Below are 18,278 nucleotides of genomic sequence, written 5' to 3'. Positions count from 1 at the left end.
TATTTTTAACAAAAGGAACTATGTTATGTAATGTTTCACCAAAATTCTGGTGAAAAAGAGGATACTTTGTGTTGAATGTAAACCAAATTGTGTCTCACGTTGCCTGAACAAAGCAAAAGAAGAAGTTTCCACTTGAATTCTAAATTGAAGATGACCTTGTGTTTTTTTGAGAAAGGCTGGCAGCTGAGGTCACTGGAGTGTATTATGATGGACAGTGCAGCGCCGGGCGTCCTGCTCAGAGGCATGTCCATTGTGTGGATTACAGCCAAACAGAAAGAATTAGACAGCTCAGAGCATTCTATCATTTCATTTGAAAATAATGGTCAAAGTCATGGGCAGCAACCATTACAACTTTCATGAAAGAACAGCAGAATTCAATAGTTCCATCACTTCAGACAGGCAGTTTGGCTGTTCTCAGCCGAACACTATGAATCCAGCGTATTCTGTACCAATTTCTTGTGACAGCTCACAGAAGCAGCATTTCTGCTTCTGCAGTAGGCAAATCTCATCTACACTTGATTGTATGTAGTTCTACCTTACACGATGTAGCTCATTGCTTCAAATTGACCCAATCATTGAAAGAGATACAATGAAAAACAAGATGCAGAAACTTAACACAGCACTCTTAGAATGTAAATATACAGCAACTCCAAATCATCCACTCTCCTCAAGTCATCTTACTGTTTAAAATGCTTAAAATAGGTTTCAAAACAAAATGTCTACAATTCCTTCTTTAATAACGGCATTAACAAAACATTTTCAAAGAAATCTAATCTGTTGCAGGGGTTCCAAATGAGTCTCCTAAGTTACTTCTGAAATAGTGATATTTTGATTGATAGAAGCTTATTTTTAACTTCTGCTTCTTTCAGGAGCAGATTAATGGTAGCACCAAAAAAGATATGTTTGAGATTTAAAAGCAGGTGGAAAAACTCACACTTCTGATTAAAAGGGGAACTGCTTCTAATCCTGTGCTTTCCACTCTGCTTGAGTATGCTCTATATATAGGGAGAAAAAACACACCCTGTCACTTCTAAAGTATTTAGATTAAAAAAAAAAAAGTTGTGACTTACCGTTAAAATTTACAGCCCGAATATAACCAAGTAGTTCTTTCCCATCAATGGTACTCATTCGTGGGCAAAGGCCGACGTATCCAGGGCAGAGATCTTTGTGCATATTGTGCAGGGCATAAGCCATGGAATACACAGCATCAATTACAAATTGGACCTTTCCTTCCTGTTCGTAAGATGAATCCCGAGCAATTCGCTCCAGGCCTGTACAAGAAAAGGGAAACCATCAACTGGGGTTAGATTTCACTAAAAATTTGGCATGAGGGCTAAGATTTTCATCATTTGAGGCACACATAAATGAGACAAAACTATTTGATTTTACTCCTGATTATTTTAGGCCTATACTTACTGAGTCAGGTTTTTAAACTGGGTATTGAATGTTTTATTGTGAAAGAACGGAAACTATTTCATTAGCAACAAAAAGATATAAAGTAAATAAAAGACATATAGTTTCATTATCTTCATTTCTACCTTATGAGCTCTCTGATACTGTACATGCTGGTAATTACCTAGCATTTTGGTAGTGATTTGATCTTTTAAGTAAAATGTGTAGACTGTTGTTCTTTTCATCCACCTCAGCTCCAAGGGCATCATTTAATAAGCTGCCCAAAGTAAGATCTCCCCCTCCACCCCACGTCTGTCCTTGTTTAGAATGTGCTCTGTTTGGGAGCTCTTTTTGTAAATATTAAATGACAATATTTCCTTAAATGAACTGCTTATCTTTAGAAGAATCATTCAATTTATTTTCTTCTTGAACTCAACTTTTTACTTGTTTTTATTGTTTAATTTTTTCCAGCTTATTGATATATAATTGACATATAACACTGTGTAAGTTTAATAAATACAACACGGTGATTTAATATACATACATATTGTGAAATGATTACCTCCAAAAGGTTAGTTAACATATCCACCACCTCACATAGTTGCCTTTTTTATTCCTTGTGGTGAGAACTTTTAAGATCCAATCTCTTAGAAACTTCAAGTATACAACACTGTGTTGTTAACTATAGTCATCTTGCTGTACATTAGATAAAAGATGTAGAGCTCTCAAAATGAATGTCATTCAGAATAATTGTACCTGTTTTTAGGTATATTTAGGGCTGAGAACTGGCATTGGAGATTACCTTTAGCTTGGCCTTTATCATTTAACATATAATAGAAACATAGAATTAAAAATGGAAGATAAAATTAATGTTAAAAGTTAGATAGTGTATAATTAGTTATAATCCAACATTCTCATTTTGAAGATGAAGAAACTCAGTTTGTGGAGGTGAAATTCGCTTAGGACACACAAAGCAGACACAGGAACCACTGCCAGGTCTCAGATATTGAATTCCAATATTCTCTCAATCCCCAGGAAAATGGGGTAGATGGCAAGAATGCTGGACACGCAAGAAAAAAAACGACAGATAGGACACTGAGGACTTATTAAGGAGATAGAAAAGGATCTATCATTTCCACATCCCCCCAAACCTTATACATCTGGTACCACTGGGAGAGACCAAAAGCAAGCACTTTAAATCTTCCCATAAATGTCAGTTAGTAAACTTTAATAAAAGTCTTTAAGTTCAACAAATATTTCCTTTCTTCACAAAAATGCATATTTCCTCTAAATTTAGAGACGTGAATTAAGATGGTTGTCTTATATTTGGGTTTTTACACTCTGACAAAACCAGTGACTTTCTTCTAGACAAATGGTAGTGTTCAATTCATTCATTTTTATTAATCAGATCATTGAACCTTTTTTCCTCTGGTCTCAATCACTTGCTCCACCCAGACCCTTTAAATGCTGTTTGTTGGTGCTCTATTCCCTGCAGTCTTTTGTGATGCTAAATTCTGCTCCTCCCTTTCAACACACCTTTTCAGACTTTTTTGATGACTCAACATTCCATTCCCCAAGATTGAGTCCTCTTTTATTTTTCCCAACCTCAGAATCCATTCATTCTCAACTATTACTATTGCTAGGGTCTAGAAATAGAAACTGGAATCCAAAATTTTAGTTATAGAGTCCAAAACATTAGATCAACTTATAGTATCAATTTAATTCATTGTGGAATCTAGCTTTCTGGACTTTACTGTCATCTAACTTCCAACCCACATTTCCAATTGCATACCATATTTCTATTTAGTCTGCTTCCATATCAAACTCATAAGATCCAAAACCAGGCTATCATTGTAGGGAATCACATTATTATTTTCTTAAAACCTCCTATTGAGGATTTGGCAGGCTTAGGAACACAAAGAGAGAAGGCAGATCTAACAAAGAACCTCTTTGAGGTGCCAAAAGGTATACTGTCTCCTTCAACCTGCCTTAGTTGAGTGATCTAAGCTAAGATCCATGCAGATATGGGGGTACTGTCCTCTCCCTATCTCTGTGTCCTAGGACAGTACTGTGTGTGTTCAGAATATCACCAAGTAACCTATGAAAGCAGCCCTTTCAGCTTTCCGTAGTTTTAACCACAAAATAGACAATTCATAAATAAATACTGATGAATGGTCACAGAAACCAACAATATTCAGTTATATCTTTAAAGACCTTATCTGGTGACAAATGGCTCTGGTTAGTCCAGGACTGAGGAGTTTCTCAGGATGTAGGATCACAACCTGGACAGTCCTGGGCAGACCAGCATGGTTGCTTATGAAAAAGGAGGCAAATGATGAGGGAAATTTAATGATAAAAGACTGAAATAACTACACTGAGGGTAGGTCCCTAGGTCTATATGGAGAGATCCTTGTGTTTCATTTATTTTGCATCACTGAACTTGATAACTGAAAAGGAAGACTAGGCATCCCAGAGCAGTTGTTCCCATCATAGTTATCTTCTTAAGTACAGATTCTGCAGTGCCATCCAGACTTAATGAATCAGAATCTCCCAACTTGAGGACATGAATAATCTGTAATTTCAAAACATAGATATCTAAGTGTCTTAGTCAGTTTGGGCTACTATAACAAAGTACCACAGACTGGGTGGCTGGTAAACAACAGGAATTTATTTCTCAGAGCTCTGAGTCTGGACTTCCAGGCTCAGGATGCCAGCATGGACAGGTTCTGGTGAAGGCTCTCTTCTGGGTTGCAGGTGGCTGTTTTCTTACATCCTCAATATGGCAGAAAGCAGAGAGGAAGCAAGCTCTCTTATGACTCTTAGAAGGGCACTAATCCTATTCATGAGGGCTCTACCCTCAAGATGGTATCTGATCCTAATTACCTCCCAAAGGCCGACCTCTAATACCATCACATTAGGGGGTAGGGTTTTAACATAGGAACACGGTGGGGGAGGGAACACAAGCATTCAGTCTATAGCTGAATATATATATATATATATATATATATATATATAGTCATATTCCAGGTTATGTTGATTGTATTGCTGCTCTGTAAACTCTTCTGCTGTGTGCTCACATGCAAACACACACACACACACGCACACACACACACACACACACTTTAAAGAAAAAAGAGGAATTCCATGTCTCCATTACTAAAGGAGTATGGTCAGCAGGCATAGGATTGGCAGAAAATGCCAAAGCCAAATTGATTCAAAGAAAGTAATGACCATGAGAACTTAAGGCATTTGGAAATTTTCCACAATCCATGGGATATATAGAAGAGCTAGATGTGTATGAATATTTTATATTTTTAAATTTACTCTATCCCCAAATGTTCTGAATTTAACATACTAGGATTTTATTTTAATGCTACTGCAACCTCCTACAAGTCTGTAAGATATTTCTGAGCATTCAATAATTGAGATAAAATTATAAACAACAGTTTCCTGATATACTTTTAATATAGATACCCCAACTTAATAGACATACTCTTCCTTAGATTCCCCCCAATATTTTTCCACCTTCATGTATAATGGATTTATATTAATTCTGAAACACCACACCATCTTATTAAAGGAAAATATTTAAATTTTCACTAGTGAAACTATTTATTTCCTTGACTAGTTATAAACTCCAATTAGTTTGAGTAAAGATTAAATATATACAACTTTGTTTTTTTTTTCTTTTAAAGTAAACGTTCATAAGGCTCTCTAGTAACTATTGCCACACAAGTCAATGGACACTATAAGATATTTTTCATAAATCAATGTATGTACATGGTGACAAACTAAAAGACTGATCACTATTACCATTTCTAAATTTAAAAGGAAATTATCTGATTTCTTTTCAGGCTGTTTAGACAAGGTATTTCTCTATTCCCTAAAACTTCAAACTCATAATGACACTTAAGATTTTACAAGATCTAGAGTTTGCCCCTCACTTCCTATATCTGCCTTTCTTGATCATCTAAGAGAATAATTTAGGAAGCTGACAGTGACTCATCAACTTAATTGCCTGTAAAATCTCATTATGCTATCGTTTCTAAAGTTAGCGTTAATGTATTGCTACAAAGTGCTAAACATTGTTAAAGGCTGTATGTCAGCCATCCATTTAAAACACTGATTGTAAAGTTGTGATGTGTTTTAGTGTATAGCTTGAAATTAACAACATATAGCTAAGAGTTTGTGTGGTGGGAGATGAAGTCAGCCTCATAAATTTTATAGCAAGATTGTTTTATGTTTTCATTAATGAAATCGAAAACCCTGACAGTATCTCTGTCCCTGGAACACACAGTAAATTCTTATTGGTTGGAGGTCTGGGCAAGATGGCGGAAGAGTAAGATGCGGAGATCACCTTCCTTCCCACAGATACATTAGAAATACATCTGCACATGGAACTGCTCCTACAGAACACCCACTGAACGCTGGCAGAAGACTTCAGACCTCCCAAAAGCTTTATTTTATTTTATTTTATTTTATCCTCTTTCTTTCTTTCTTTCTTTCTATTTTTTCTCCCTTTTATTCTGAGCCGTGTGGATGAAAGGCTCTTGGTGCTCCAGCCAGGCATCAGGGCTGTGCCTCTGAGGTGGGAGAGCCAACTTCAGGACACTGGTCCACAAGAGACCTCCCAGCTCCACGTAATACCAAACGGTGAAAATCTCTCAGAGATCTCCATCTCAACATCAAGACCCAGCTTCACTCAATGACCAGCAAGCTACAGTGCTGGACACCCTATGCCAAACAACTAGCAAGACAGGAACACAGCCCCATCCATTAGCAGAGAGGCTGCCTAAAATCATAATAAGGCCACAGACACCCCAAAACACACCACCAGACGTGGACGTGCCCACCAGAAAGACAAGATCCAGCCTCATCCACCAGAACACAGGCACTAGTCCCCTCCACCAGGAAGCCTACACAACCCACTGAACCAACCTTAGCCACTGGGGACAGATACCAAAAACAACGGGAACTACGAACCTGCAGCCTGTGAAAAGGAGACCCCAAACACAGTAAGATAAGCAAAATGAGAAGACAGAAAAACACACAGCAGATGAAGGAGCAGGGTCAAAACACACTAGACCTAACAAATGAAGAGGAAATAGGCAGTCTACCTAAAAAAGAATTCAGAATAATGATAGTAAAGATGATCCAAAATCTTGGAAATAGTATGGAGAAAATACAAGAAACGTTTAACAAGGACCTAGAAGAACTAAAGAGCAAACAAACAATGATGAACAACACAATAAATGAAATTAAAAATACTCTAGACGGGATCAATAGCAGAATAACTGAGGCAGAAGAACGGATAAGTGACCTGGAAGATAAAAGAGTGGAAATAACTACTGCAGAGCAGAATAAAGAAAAAAGAATGAAAAGAACTGAGGACAGTCTCAGAGACCTCTGGGACAACATTAAACACACCAACATTCGAATTATAGGGGTCCCAGAAGAAGAAGAGAAAAAGAAAGGGACTGAGAAAATATTTGAAGAGATTATAGTTGAAAACTTCCCAAATATGGGAAAGGAAATAGTTAATCAAGTCCTAGAAGCACAGAGAGTCCCATACAGGATAAATCCAAGGAGAAACATGCCAAGACACATATTAATCAAACTATCAAAAATTAAATATAAAGAACAAATATTAAAAGCAGCAAGGGAAAAACAACAAATAACACACAAGGGAATCCCCATAAGGTTAACAGCTGATCTTTCAGCAGAAACTCTGCAAGCCAGAAGGGAGTGGCAGGATATACTTAAAGTGATGAAGGAGAAAAACCTACAACCAAGATTATTCTACCCAGCAAGGATCTCATTCAGATTTGATGGAGAAATTAAAACCTTTACAGACAAGCGAAAGCTGAGAGAGTTCAGCACCACCAAACCAGCTTTACAACAAATGTTAAAGGAACTTCTCTAGGCAAGCAACACAAGAGAAGGAAAACACCTATAATAACAAACCCAAAACATTTAAGAAAATGGGAATAGGAACATACATATTGATAATTACTTTAAATGTAAATGGATTAAATGCTCCCACCAAAAGACACAGACTGGCTGAATGGATACAAAAACAAGACCCATATATATGCTGTCTACAAGAGACCCACTTCAGACCTAGGGACACATACAGACTGAAAGTGAAGGGATGGAAAAAGATATTCCATGCTAATGGAAATCAAAAGAAAGCTGGAGTAGCAATTCTCATATGAAACAAAATAGACTTTAAAATAAAGACTATTACAAGAGACAAAGAAGGACACTACGTAATGATCAAGGGATCCATCCAAGAAGAAGATAAAACAATTGTTAATATTTAGGCACCCAACATAAGAGTACCTCAATACATAAGGCAAATACTAACAGCCATAAAAGGGGAAATCGACAGTAACACAATCGTAGTAGGGGACTTGAACACCCCACTTTCACCAATGGACAGATCATCCAAAATGAAAATAAATAAGGAAACACAAGCTTTAAATGATACATTAAACACGATGGACTTCATTGATATTTATAGGACATTCCACCCAAAAACAACAGAATACACATTTTTCTCAAGTGCTCATGGAACATTCTCCAGGATAGATCATATCTTGGGTCACAAATCAAGCCTTGGTAAATTTAAGAAAATTGAAATTGTATCAAGTATCTTTTCTGACCACAACGCTATGAGACTAGATATCAATTACAGGAAAAGATCTGTAAAAAATACAAACATGGAGGCTGCACAATACACTACTTAATAACGAAGTGATCACTGAAGAAAACAAAGGGGAAATCAAAAAAAACCTAGAAACAAATAACAATGGAGACACGACGACCCAAAACCTATGCGATGCAGCAAAAGCAGTTCTAAGAGGGAAGTTTATAGCAATACAAGCCTACCTCAAGAAACAGGAAACATCTCGAATAAACAACCTAACCTTGCACCTAAAGCAATTAGAGAAAGAAGAACAAAAAAACCCCAAAGCTAGCAGAAGGAAAGAAATCATAAAGATCAGATCAGAAATAAATGAAAAAGAAATGAAGGAAACAATAGCAAAGGGCAACAGAACTAAAAGCTGGTTCTTTGAGAAGATAAACAAAATTGATAAACCATTAGCCAGACTTATCAAGAAAAAAAGGGAGAAGACTCAAATCCATAGAATTAGAAATGAAAAAGGAGAAGTAACCACTGACACTGCAGAAATAAAAACGATCACGAGAGATTACTACAAGCAACTCTATGCCAATAAAATGGACAACCTGGAAGAAATGGACAGATTCTTAGAAATGCACAACGTGCCGAGACTGAACCAGGAAGAAATAGAAAATATGAACAGACCAATCACAAGCACTGAAATTGAAACTGTGATTAAAAATCTTCCAACAAACAAAAGCCCAGGACCAGATGGCTTCACAGGCGAATTCTATCAAACATTTAGAGAAGAGCTAACACCTATCCTTCTCAAACTCTTCCAAAATATTGCAGAGGGAGGAACACTCCTCAAATCATTCAACGAGGCCACCATCACCCTGATACCAAAACCAGACAAAGATGTCACAAAGAAAGAAAACTACAGGCCAATATCTCTGATGAACATAGATGCAAAAATCCTCAACAAAATACTAGCAAACAGAATCCAACAGCACATTAAAAGGATCATACACCATGATCAAGTGGGGTTTATTCCAGGAATGCAAGGATTCTTCAATATACGCAAATCAATCAACGTGATACATCATATTAACAAATTGAAGGAGAAAAACCATATGATCATCTCAATAGATGCAGAGAAAGCTTTTGACAAAATTCAACACCCATTTATGATAAAAGCCCTGCAGAAAGTAGGCATAGAGGGAACTTTCCTCAACATAATAAAGGCCATATATGACAAACCCACAGCCAACACTGTCCTCAATGGTGAAAAACTGAAACCATTTCCACTAAGATCAGGAACAAGACAAGGTTGCCCACTCTCACCACTATTATTCAACATAGTTTTGGAAGTGTTAGCCACAGCAATCAGAGAAGAAAAAGAAATAAAAGGAATCCAAATTGGAAAAGAAGAAGTAAAGCTGTCACTGTTTGCAGATGACATGATACTATACATAGAGAATCCTAAAGATGCTACCAGAAAACTCCTAGAGCTAATCAATGAATTTGGTAAAGTAGCAGGATACAAAATTAATGCACAGAAATCTCTTGCATTTCTATACACTAACGATGAAAAATCTGAAAGTGAAATTAAGAAAACACTCCCGTTTACCATTGCAACAAAAAGAATAAAATATCTAGGAATAAACCTACCTAAGGAGACAAAAGACCTGTATGCAGAAAATTATAAGACACTGATGAAAGAAATCAAAGATGATACAAATAGATGGAGACATATACCATGTTCTTGGATTGGAAGAATCAACATTGTGAAAATGACTCTACTACCCAAAGCAATCTACAGATTCAATGCAATCCCTATCAAACTACCACTGGCATTTTTCACAGAACTAGAACAAAAAATTTCACAATTTATATGGAAACACAAAAGACCCCGATTAGCCAAAGCAATCTTGAGAATGAAAAATGGAGCTGGAGGAATCAGGCGCTCTGACTTCAGTCTATATTACAAAGCTACAGTAATCAAGACAGTTTGGTACTGGCACAAAAACAGAAACATAGATCAATGGAACAGGATAGAAAGCCCAGAGATAAACCCACACACATATGGTCACCTTATATTTGATAAAGGAGGCAAGCATATACAGTGGAGAAAAGACAGCCTCTTCAATAAGTGGTGCTGGGAAAATTGGACAGCTATAAATAAAAGTATGAAATTAGAACACTCCCTGACACCATACACAAAAATAAACTCAAAATGGATTAAAGACCTAAGTGTAAGGCCAGACACTATCAAACTCTTGGAGGAAAACATAGGCAGAACACTGTATGACATACATCACAGCAAGATCCTTTTTGACCCAGCTCCTAGAGAAATGGAAATAAAAACACAAATAAACAAATGGGACCTAATGAAACTTAAAAGCTTTTGCACAGCAAAGGAAACCATAAACAAGACCAAAAGACAACCATCAGAATGGGAGAAAATATTTGCAAATGAAGCAACTGACAAAGGATTAATCTCCAAGATTTACAAGCAGCTCATGCAGCTCAATAACAAAAAAACAAACAACCCAATCCAAAAATGGGCAGAAGACCTAAATAGACATTTCTCCAAAGAAGATATACAGATTGCCAACAAACACATGAAAGAATGCTCAACATCATTAATCATTAGAGAAAGGCAAATCAAAACTACAATGAGATATCATCTCACACTGGTCAGAATGGCCATCATCAAAAAATCTACAAACAATAAATGCTGGAGAGCGTGTGGAGAAAAGGGAACCCTCTTGCACTGTTGGTGGGAATGTGAATTGATACAGCCACTGTGGAGAACAGTATGGAGGTTCCTTAAAAAACTACAAATAGAACTACCATATGACCCAGCAATCCCACTACTGGGCATATACCCTGAGAAAACCATAATTCAAAAAGAGTCATGTACCAAAATGTTCATTGCAGCTCTATTTACAATAGCCAGGACATGGAAGCAACCTAAGTGTCCATCATCAGATGAATGGATAAAGAAGATGTGGCACATATATACAATGGAATATTACTCAGCCATAAAAAGAAATGAAATGGAGGTATTTGTAGTGAGGTGGATGGAGTTAGAGTCTGTCATACAGAGTGAAGTAAGTCAGAAAGAGAAAAACAAATACCGTATGCTAACACATATATATGGAATCTAAGGAAAAAAAAAAAAAAAGGTCATGAAGAACCTAGTGGCAAGATGGGAATAAAGACACAGACCTACTAGAGAATGGACTTTAGGATATGGGGAGGGGGAGCGGTAAGATGTGACAGGGTGAGAGAGTGGCATGGACATATATACACTACCAAATGTAAAATAGATAGCTAGTGGGAAGCAGCCGCATAGCACAGGGAGATCAGCTCGGTGCTTTGTGACCACCTAGAGGGGTGGGGTAGGGAGGGTGGGAGGGAGGGAGACACAAGAGGGAAGAGATATGGGAACATATGTATATGTATAACTGATTCACTTTGTTATAAAGCAGAAACTAACACACCATTGTAAAGCAATTATACTCCAATAAAGATGTTTAAAAAAAAAAAAAATTCTTACTGGTCCGAACAATACCACATGGACCTCCGTTAAGGTCTTTTGCACATCAGGGTGTATCTTTTTTGGTTTTGTTCCTTCTTAGTGAAAAGCAAATCTGCTCAAGTTTGCAAAGTGCTATATATATTATAATGTGAGTTCCTCAGATGAACCTGACATGAATTTTAAATTCTTTGACTGACACATAGTTTTTGAGCTTTGCTTTCTAAGAATTTCTCATTTCTCAGAAGATAGCTTAGTTTTGTAAACTGAGATACTAGGGGCTATTTTCCTTTTCCTGAAATTATTATAAAACTCATAATGTTACTGCAGTGATGATCTAATAAACAGTGGTCAATTCAGTGGGAAAAATATGTAAGTCAAATTAGTCCTTTTATTCCCAGGAAAGCAAACATCCAATTGGTTGAATTTTTTACTATAGTCTTACCAGGTAGTAGAAATAATCCCACACTCTAAATTTGTAGGTTAAAAATGATTTCTTTATTTAGCTCCTCCCTGACTTTTTCTTAAGCATGTAGCAAGTATTTTAAATAATTAAATAATTTTCTTGCAGTTGCTGTGAGGAGGATGGTAAGAGGGAAGAAAAGAATTTGTCAGCTGCTATGAATAAACACATTTATGCATACAGGACCAAATTTAAAAGTCATTCTGAATTCCACAAAAACTTCATTTGCCTTACTCCTTGATACACCAGAGATGAGACCGTCACACTCTACATTGAGCTTTCCCGATACCGCACATGTATGTGGTGATGCAGAGTGGGTAATTCTTAAACCTGTGAGAATGATGCCAAGAACTGCACTTCACACTAAAAAGTAATCGCTATCAGGTTAGCAAACGTTAAGTCATCTTATACTGAATTTAAACTGGTTTGGTTTCAAGGACACAATAGAGGGAGGATGGGAAAGAAAGATTAACGTGTTCAGTTATTCAGGAATGTCTCCGAGGCACTAGGATACGCAAAGGAAATGTGTGCACCTCCCAAACCGCAGAGGGATGAAAACAGGGGCCCTGTAAGGCAGAAGGACAGACTGAGTAAAGGAGGCTGCCGGCACAGGAGAAGAGGACGAGCCAGTCAGACAGACCTGCATTCAAGTCCCAGTTGCACAACTCAACAGGCCTGGGACACTTTCCTGAACCTCACCAAGCCTAGGTCTTCAACTGGAAAGGTTACCCACAGGGACTTCCAAGACAGGGTCCCCATCTCTCCAGCCTCAACTGCTGGTAACACCCTACCTCTCTCTTCTCCACTTTCAGGTCCTTGAATATAACCTGAGATCTTCAAACCACGGGACTTCACTTAGATGTTCACTCTGTAACTTTCTTCACTGCTTCCCAGAGGTCTCCTTCTCAACCTCCAAGCTTCAGGTAAGATGTCAACTCAAATTAGGCTGCAGTAGTGATAGTTAATCATTTTATTTTCAATTTAACAGCTCAGATCAGGTCAAAGAGCATCTTAAATGCTAGGTTTAAGTACTAAATATTGTTTGGTTGGAAACAGAGAGCCAATACTGGTATTTAAAATTATTTCTGGGAATTATGTGTAAAGTAAATTGAAACAAACATAAGTTGAAGGTAGAGATACAGGTTGGGAGGCAGGGGAGCAATAGGTTGAAACAGTGGAAAAGAAAAAGAATGAGAGAAAATATATTTCAGATGTCAAATTAACAGTCTTTGGATACCTAATTAAATATGAGAGTAGGAGTTGGAGGTAATCAACAACTCAGGAGTTTTGAGGATAGGTAGTAGAATATTGGCACCATTAACAGAATTTGGAAAATCAGGTGAACAGAAAGTTTCCATTTATGGCAGTTAAAAAGACTGATTTTTAAGATTCTATAGTACTGTATCCTCTAACAAAATATAAACTTTATATAAATTTGTTGAGTTATTTAAAGAATAAAGGTCCAAATGTTTAGAGTAATCATATAACAGTGATATGGTTGATTATTTATTTATAACACTGCAATAATTTATGCTACCTTGGAGTGAAATACCTTATGCGGTACTGCCTTAAGACCAATGGTTTGAGAATTCAAAGACCTGCGTGCCAGTTCTAACACAGTGACCAACCGACTTTGTGTCCTTGGTCAAGTCGTGATCTCTCTGGCATTTATTTACTTCTCAGTAGGAATTAGAGGGCTGAACAAGATGATCAATCAGGGTCCCTTCAGTTCGAAAATTCTAGATTCTAGGGCAGCTTCTTTTATTTGTTTCCTTCTTACACTTTCTAAGATCACTTGAAGATTGCATTAGGGTGTGACTGAACAAATACCACTAAACTCAATTCTCCAAAACAGTTAGGACTATCCAGTAACCAAGACCTGGAAATTCTGCACTAACAACAACAAAAAAAGAAAACAAAAACCAAATGTCAGCCTGGATTTTTCTTCTTGAATGCTCAGACTGATTAACTGAGTCACTACATTTTCATTACTCTTAGACTTGAGCTATATATTGAATCTGGTTCCTCACAAAGGAGAAATGTTTTCATTTATCTTTTTATTTTTATCCAATGGTTAAAAGAATCATTTATGGAAAATCAATTATGAAGCCATGAAAGGGAAGAGGGAGGACACAAATAATTAAAATGGGCAGGACTCTTCACAGATAGCTTCTCTTTGATCGTAAATTATTATTACTCCTTTCTTCTTCTTTTTTTTTTTTTTTTAACAGATAAAGGAACTAAGACTCAAAAAGTTGAATCATTTACCAAATATCACACAGTTATGGCAGTAAACGGTCAAGTCAGGTCTGACCCCAAACCTCTGCCATTTACTGCTTAACTTCCTCCTCCTCCTGAAGTTTTCTTTGATTCTTCCAGCTCGGGCTTCACTTTCACTTCTTCGAACTCCTGTTTAACGTTCAGCCATTATATCCATGATTTATTTGTCTCCTAGTTAAGTATAAAGATTGTGTGTTTGTGTGTGTGTCTGTGTGAAACTTTAAAGAGAGCAGTGGAGTAGGGATTAAAGAATATTATAAAATAATGCATACTTTTACAAAAATAGTAACTAATAAATACTAACAAATATTAACAAATGACAATATCTACATTGAAATGCTAAAAGGGGGGAATACATTTCTGTAACATTTTGAGCATTTTTCTGAACTACAGAGAAAATTTTTGTTTGTGAATTTCAACCACACACCTGAGATAAAATTGGCATAAAATGGCTGAAACTCATAAGCAAGATGATTGGATATTTGTAGTGAAATCCAAGCTAATAAGGCCTATAACTTTATATTTATAAAAATTAAAAAGGGTATTTTAGCATTGGAGAGTGAGAGTGTATTTGTGTGTGTATATTTATATGTCTAGAGGATTTCTATAGGAAAATAACACCAAGCTCAAAAGAGAACTCGACACCTAAGGTCCTGCTTCATAGATTCTATAGTAGGCTTTCTCAAGGACCTGTATAAATACATGTATTAGACTAACCAACTAACTTGAGCCTTGGCTTTCTCTATTAACACAGGACAGAGAAAATGAGACGATAAGGGTCCTCCACTGAAAATCACCTGCTCTCCGTCTTCTTCTGTAATTTAAATGTAGTCCCAAGAACTGAAGGCTCTTGGCTGCCTGATGACACGTCAGGAGACACTTGTAAATCAACCAGTGAAGAGTGCTACAGTAGCCCACAACAACTTCTCTCCTTTGTGCCTGGCAGGAAATGGAAAATGATCCCGGCAGGTGCCAGGTGTCCCCTTCAGGCGTTAAATTTTCCATGCAATGTCCTAGGGTTTTTAAAACACTGAAAAACCTAAGGTAAGTGGCAAATAAGATTAAGAGTGTATCTTCAGGCAAAACCACCAGTTTAAAAGAAAGATGTTCAGAAGAGAAAGTCATCTCATAGGTATATCCCTAGGTCCCCAAAGAAAGGGCAGTTGATTAAATTCAAACAGTTGTATCTTTCTACATAATCATCTTAGATCATATACATTAGAGATAAATTTTGATTGAAAATAGTGTGTAAAACTCTTGATAAATAGTAGAGTTCATAGTTAAGAGAAGAGCTTTTCTCTTTAAAGCATATTAAAGTTCCCCCATTGAAGAATTCAAATTTTCCCTTCATAATTCCCCCTTCACTGGGTAGGATTTCTAATGCCCCACCTTCCACCCCAAAATATGTTATACTTGTCATTGCAGACCCTATGATACGGCTTAGGATTTGCCTTAAAAAATTTTTTTTTCCAATTACAAAAGTAAATCACAGCCTTTGTAGAAACGTTGGGGGAAAAGTATTGGGTTGGCCAACAAGTTCATTCGTTTTTTTCCTAAGATGGCTGTAGTAGTGATTAGTTGTCTTTAACTTCATTCGAAACAATTTTGTTAGACTGTATTGTGACAGCTGTCATATCAGCGTGCATTAAAAAAAAAAAAAATCCCCAGGAATGCAAGGATTCTTCAATGTACGCAAATCAATCAATGTGATACACCATATTAACAAATTGAAGGAGAAACACCATATGATCATCTCAATAGATGCAGAAAAAGCTTTTGACAAAATTCAACACCCATTTATGATAAAAGCCCTGCAGAAAGTAGGCATAGAGGGAACTTTCCTCAACATAATAAAGGCCATATATGACAAACCCACAGCCAACACTGTCCTCAATGGTGAAAAACTGAAACCATTTCCACTAAGATCAGGAACAAGACAAGGTTGCCCACTCTCACCACTGTTATTCAACATAGTTTTGGAAGTGTTAGCCACAGCAATCAGAGAAGAAATAGAAATAAAAGGAATCCAAATTGGAAAAGAAGAAGTAAAGCTGTCACTGTTTGCAGATGACATGATACTATACATAGAGAATCCTAAAGATGCTACCAGAAAACTCCTAGAGCTAATCAATGAATTTGGTAAAGTAGCAGGATACAAAATTAATGCACAGAAATCTCTTGCATTTCTATACACTAACGATGAAAAATCTGAAAGTGAAATTAAGAAAACACTCCCGTTTACCATTGCAACAAAAAGAATAAAATATCTAGGAATAAACCTACCTAAGGAGACAAAAGACCTGTATGCAGAAAATTATAAGACACTGATGAAAGAAATTAAAGATGATACAAATAGATGGAGAGATATACCATGTTCCTGGATTAGAAGAATCAACGTTGTGAAAATGACTCTACTACCCAAAGCAATCTACAGATTCAATGCAATCCCTATCAAACTACCACTGGCATTTTTCACAGAACTAGAACAAAAAATTTCACAATTTGTATGGAAACACAAAAGACCCCGAATAGCCAAAGCAATCTTGAGAACGAAAAATGGAGCTGGGGGAATCAGGCTCCCTGACTTCAGACTATATTACAAAGCTACAGTAATCAAGACAGTTTGGTACTGGCACAAAAACAGAAACATAGATCAATGGAACAGGATAGAAAGCCCAGAGATAAACCCACGCACATATGGTCACCTTATCTTTGATAAAGGAGGCAAGCATATACAGTGGAGAAAAGACAGCCTCTTCAATAAGTGGTGCTGGGAAAATTGGACAGATACGTGTAAAAGTATGAAATTAGAACACTCCCTGACACCATACACAAAAATAAACTCAAAATGGATTAAAGACCTGAGTGTAAGGCCAGACACTATCAAACTCTTAGAGGAAAACATAGGCAGAACACTCTATGACATACATCACAGCAAGATTCTTTTTGACCCAGCTCCCAGAGAAATGGAAATAAGAACACAAATAAACAAATGGGACCTAATGAAACTTAAAAGCTTTTGCACAACAAAGGAAACCATAAACAAGACGAAAAGACAAGCCTCAGAATGGGAGAAAATATTTGCAAATGAAGCAACTGACAAAGGATTAATCTCCAAGATTTACAAGCAGCTCATGCAGCTCAATACCAAAAATCGAACAACCGAATCCAAAAATGGGTAGAAGACCTAAATAGACATTTCTCCAAAGAAGATATACAGATTGCCAACAGACACATGAAAGAATGCTCAACATCATTAATCATTAGAGAAATGCAAATCAAAACTACAATGAGATATCATCTCACACTGGTCAGAATGGCCATCATCAAAAAATCTAGAAACAATAAATGCTGGAGAGGGTGTGGAGGAAAGGGAACACTCTTGCACTGTTGGTGGGAACGTAAATTGATACAGCCACTATGGAGAACAGTATGGAGGTTCCTTAAAAAACTACAAATAGAACTACCATACGACCCAGCAATCCCACTACTGGGCATATACCCTGAGAAAACCATAATTCAAAAAGAGTCATGTACCAAAATGTTCGTTGCAGCTCTATTTACAATAGCCAGGACATGGAAGCAACCTAAATGTCCATCGACAGATGAATGGATAAAGAAGATGTGGCACATATATACAATGGAATATTACTCAGCCATAAAAAGAAATGAAATGGAGGTATTTGTAATGAGGTGGATGGAGTTAGAGTCTGTCATACAGAGTGAAGTAAGTCAGAAAGAGAAAAACAAATACAGTATGCTAACACATATATACGGAATCTAAGAAAAAAAAAAAAAAAGGCCATGAAGAACCTAGTGGCAAGACAGGAATAAAGACACAGACCTACTAGAGAATGGACTTGAGGATATGGAGAGGGGGTGGGGTGAGATGTGACAGGGTGAGAGAGTGTCATGGACATATATACACTACCAAATGTAAGATAGATAGCTAGTGGGAAGCAGCCGCATAGCAC

General features: G+C 36.9%; 1 protein-coding gene across 2 annotated transcripts in view; it reads right to left on the bottom strand.

The window, feature by feature from the left end:
- Positions 1-18,278, bottom strand: part of GRM8 (glutamate metabotropic receptor 8) — a 784,383-nt gene that overhangs the window by 300,895 nt on the left and 465,210 nt on the right. For both annotated transcript variants that reach the window (XM_059932657.1, XM_059932658.1), the window contains exon 6: positions 1,071-1,271. In XM_059932657.1, coding sequence (XP_059788640.1) covers positions 1,071-1,271 — 201 coding nt within the window. The remainder of the gene's footprint in view (positions 1-1,070; positions 1,272-18,278) is intronic.

The sequence above is a fragment of the Balaenoptera ricei genome, chromosome 9, assembly GCF_028023285.1.
Source record: "Balaenoptera ricei isolate mBalRic1 chromosome 9, mBalRic1.hap2, whole genome shotgun sequence".
NCBI classification, from domain to species: Eukaryota; Metazoa; Chordata; class Mammalia; order Artiodactyla; family Balaenopteridae; genus Balaenoptera; species Balaenoptera ricei.
The sequence above is the reverse complement of the archived record's forward strand: the minus strand, read 5'-3'. Positions and strand labels throughout refer to the sequence as shown.